We start from the raw sequence: 1,553 nt of genomic DNA, 5'->3' as shown, positions 1-1,553 counted from the left end.
GGCCCACAAAGAGCACAGAAATACAGAGTGAGGGCAGATCTTCCAGCCAACAACCACCAATGATTTTTTTTCTCTAACCGGTGACCACAGAAGCCACTCACAAAAGCCACATTGCCTGGGTACTCAAAGCTGTATAAAGATTCTAAAAACTCTTAAATCCTGACTGGGGTGGGAGCAGGGGGACAGAGTTGTGTTGTGCTGTGGAACACACAAATATACCCTCAGGGTGTTAGAAACTTTTCTAGCTTACAGATCTTTTTAGTTATTACTTAGTAGATGATGACTGTAACACAGAAGACTGAGCAGTCCTAAAGTCATCCACAACCACCACAGGTACCAATTTCCTGAAGCAGGTATCACCAGTGTAGGAGTAAGTCCTAGCTCTCAGGGTGACTGGATGAGAACCCCACAGAAGCCATGTGGAAAAGCCTTTATTCCCATTTTAATTCTCTCTCATTTTGTGGTCCACTCAGAACCTGCATCCCTATTTCACCACATACTCCCTTTATATGCAGTAGGGGATAATAACAACTGCATGCAACTTGAAATCATAAGGGCTCCCAGAATTAAAATCTCACTGAATTTAAGATCTGACACAAGCAGGATGAAACCAAATTTTAGATCATAACGCCCACCATTAACCTGTATGATAAACATTGTCCTTTTCTTTAGCTGCTGTTGGGCCATTCACCTGGGTTTGTTACCCCCTCCTCCTTTTTCTGGAAAGATCTGCACTGCAGAGTTATCTCAGACCACAGCAGTGTCAAATCTGATCTATGTTTTCACTGCAGTCTCATCATCAAAGCAAGTTTAATACAATAAATTCTTGTGTTTTAAGTTGTGCCCCCATTACAGTTATACTGAAAACAACTAAGCCAACAAAGCTGATAAAGTATCTACTTTTCTAACCTCATTAAATTCAGCACAGTTTTGGAAAATCAGTCTGAAATCAGCCACAAAATCTTCTGGCTTTGTGTAGAATGAATTGGTCACTTCAAGTCTTCTCTTGATGGTTGACAAGTCCATAGGCTTCTTGATTATTCTGTAGTAATCAGGGACCTAAGTGGGGGAAAAAAGTCCAAAATGCAATCATGTTCATAATTTATTGTTTCATAAACACTTGGATTTGAGGGAGTAGGCAAGATTTAGTCTCATCTTCAAAGTACAACTCAAAGATACAAGAATTGCACTTCTAACATACATGCAGACAGTTTGTGGATTAACAGTGATGTATGACAATTTGTTGGCTAAAGTATAGTCTTTCCAATGCCTATTTCAAAATCAAAGAGAAACACATAAAAAACTCCACTAAGTACACATAATAGAGCCAATGAGTTGGTTTGGATGTTATTTTCAGGTGTAGTCAAATAAGCTCTCTATTAAGTTTCACTCTCAAGATCACCATATGAAATAAGTCCTTTGAAATTATGGCAAATTTCAGAGATATCACTGGTTTTCATACCTAAACTGTGGCTGTAGGATCAAGAGTTTTTTTTCTTTAGAAAGAATAAGAAAGTAAGTAAGAATGAAAACCGGTAGTAATATATTTGTAT

General features: G+C 38.3%; 1 protein-coding gene across 1 annotated transcript in view; it reads right to left on the bottom strand.

Moving 5' to 3' along the window:
• Positions 1-1,553, bottom strand: part of TRIM24 (tripartite motif containing 24) — a 39,615-nt gene that overhangs the window by 6,766 nt on the left and 31,296 nt on the right. The window contains exon 18 of the mRNA XM_031061441.1: positions 910-1,059. Coding sequence (XP_030917301.1) covers positions 910-1,059 — 150 coding nt within the window. The remainder of the gene's footprint in view (positions 1-909; positions 1,060-1,553) is intronic.

The sequence above is a fragment of the Geospiza fortis genome, unplaced genomic scaffold (genome assembly GCF_000277835.1).
Source record: "Geospiza fortis unplaced genomic scaffold, GeoFor_1.0 scaffold8, whole genome shotgun sequence".
In the NCBI taxonomy this organism is placed as follows: Eukaryota; Metazoa; Chordata; class Aves; order Passeriformes; family Thraupidae; genus Geospiza; species Geospiza fortis.
Note: the sequence above shows the minus strand (reverse complement) of the source record. Positions and strands in the feature narration are given on the sequence as shown.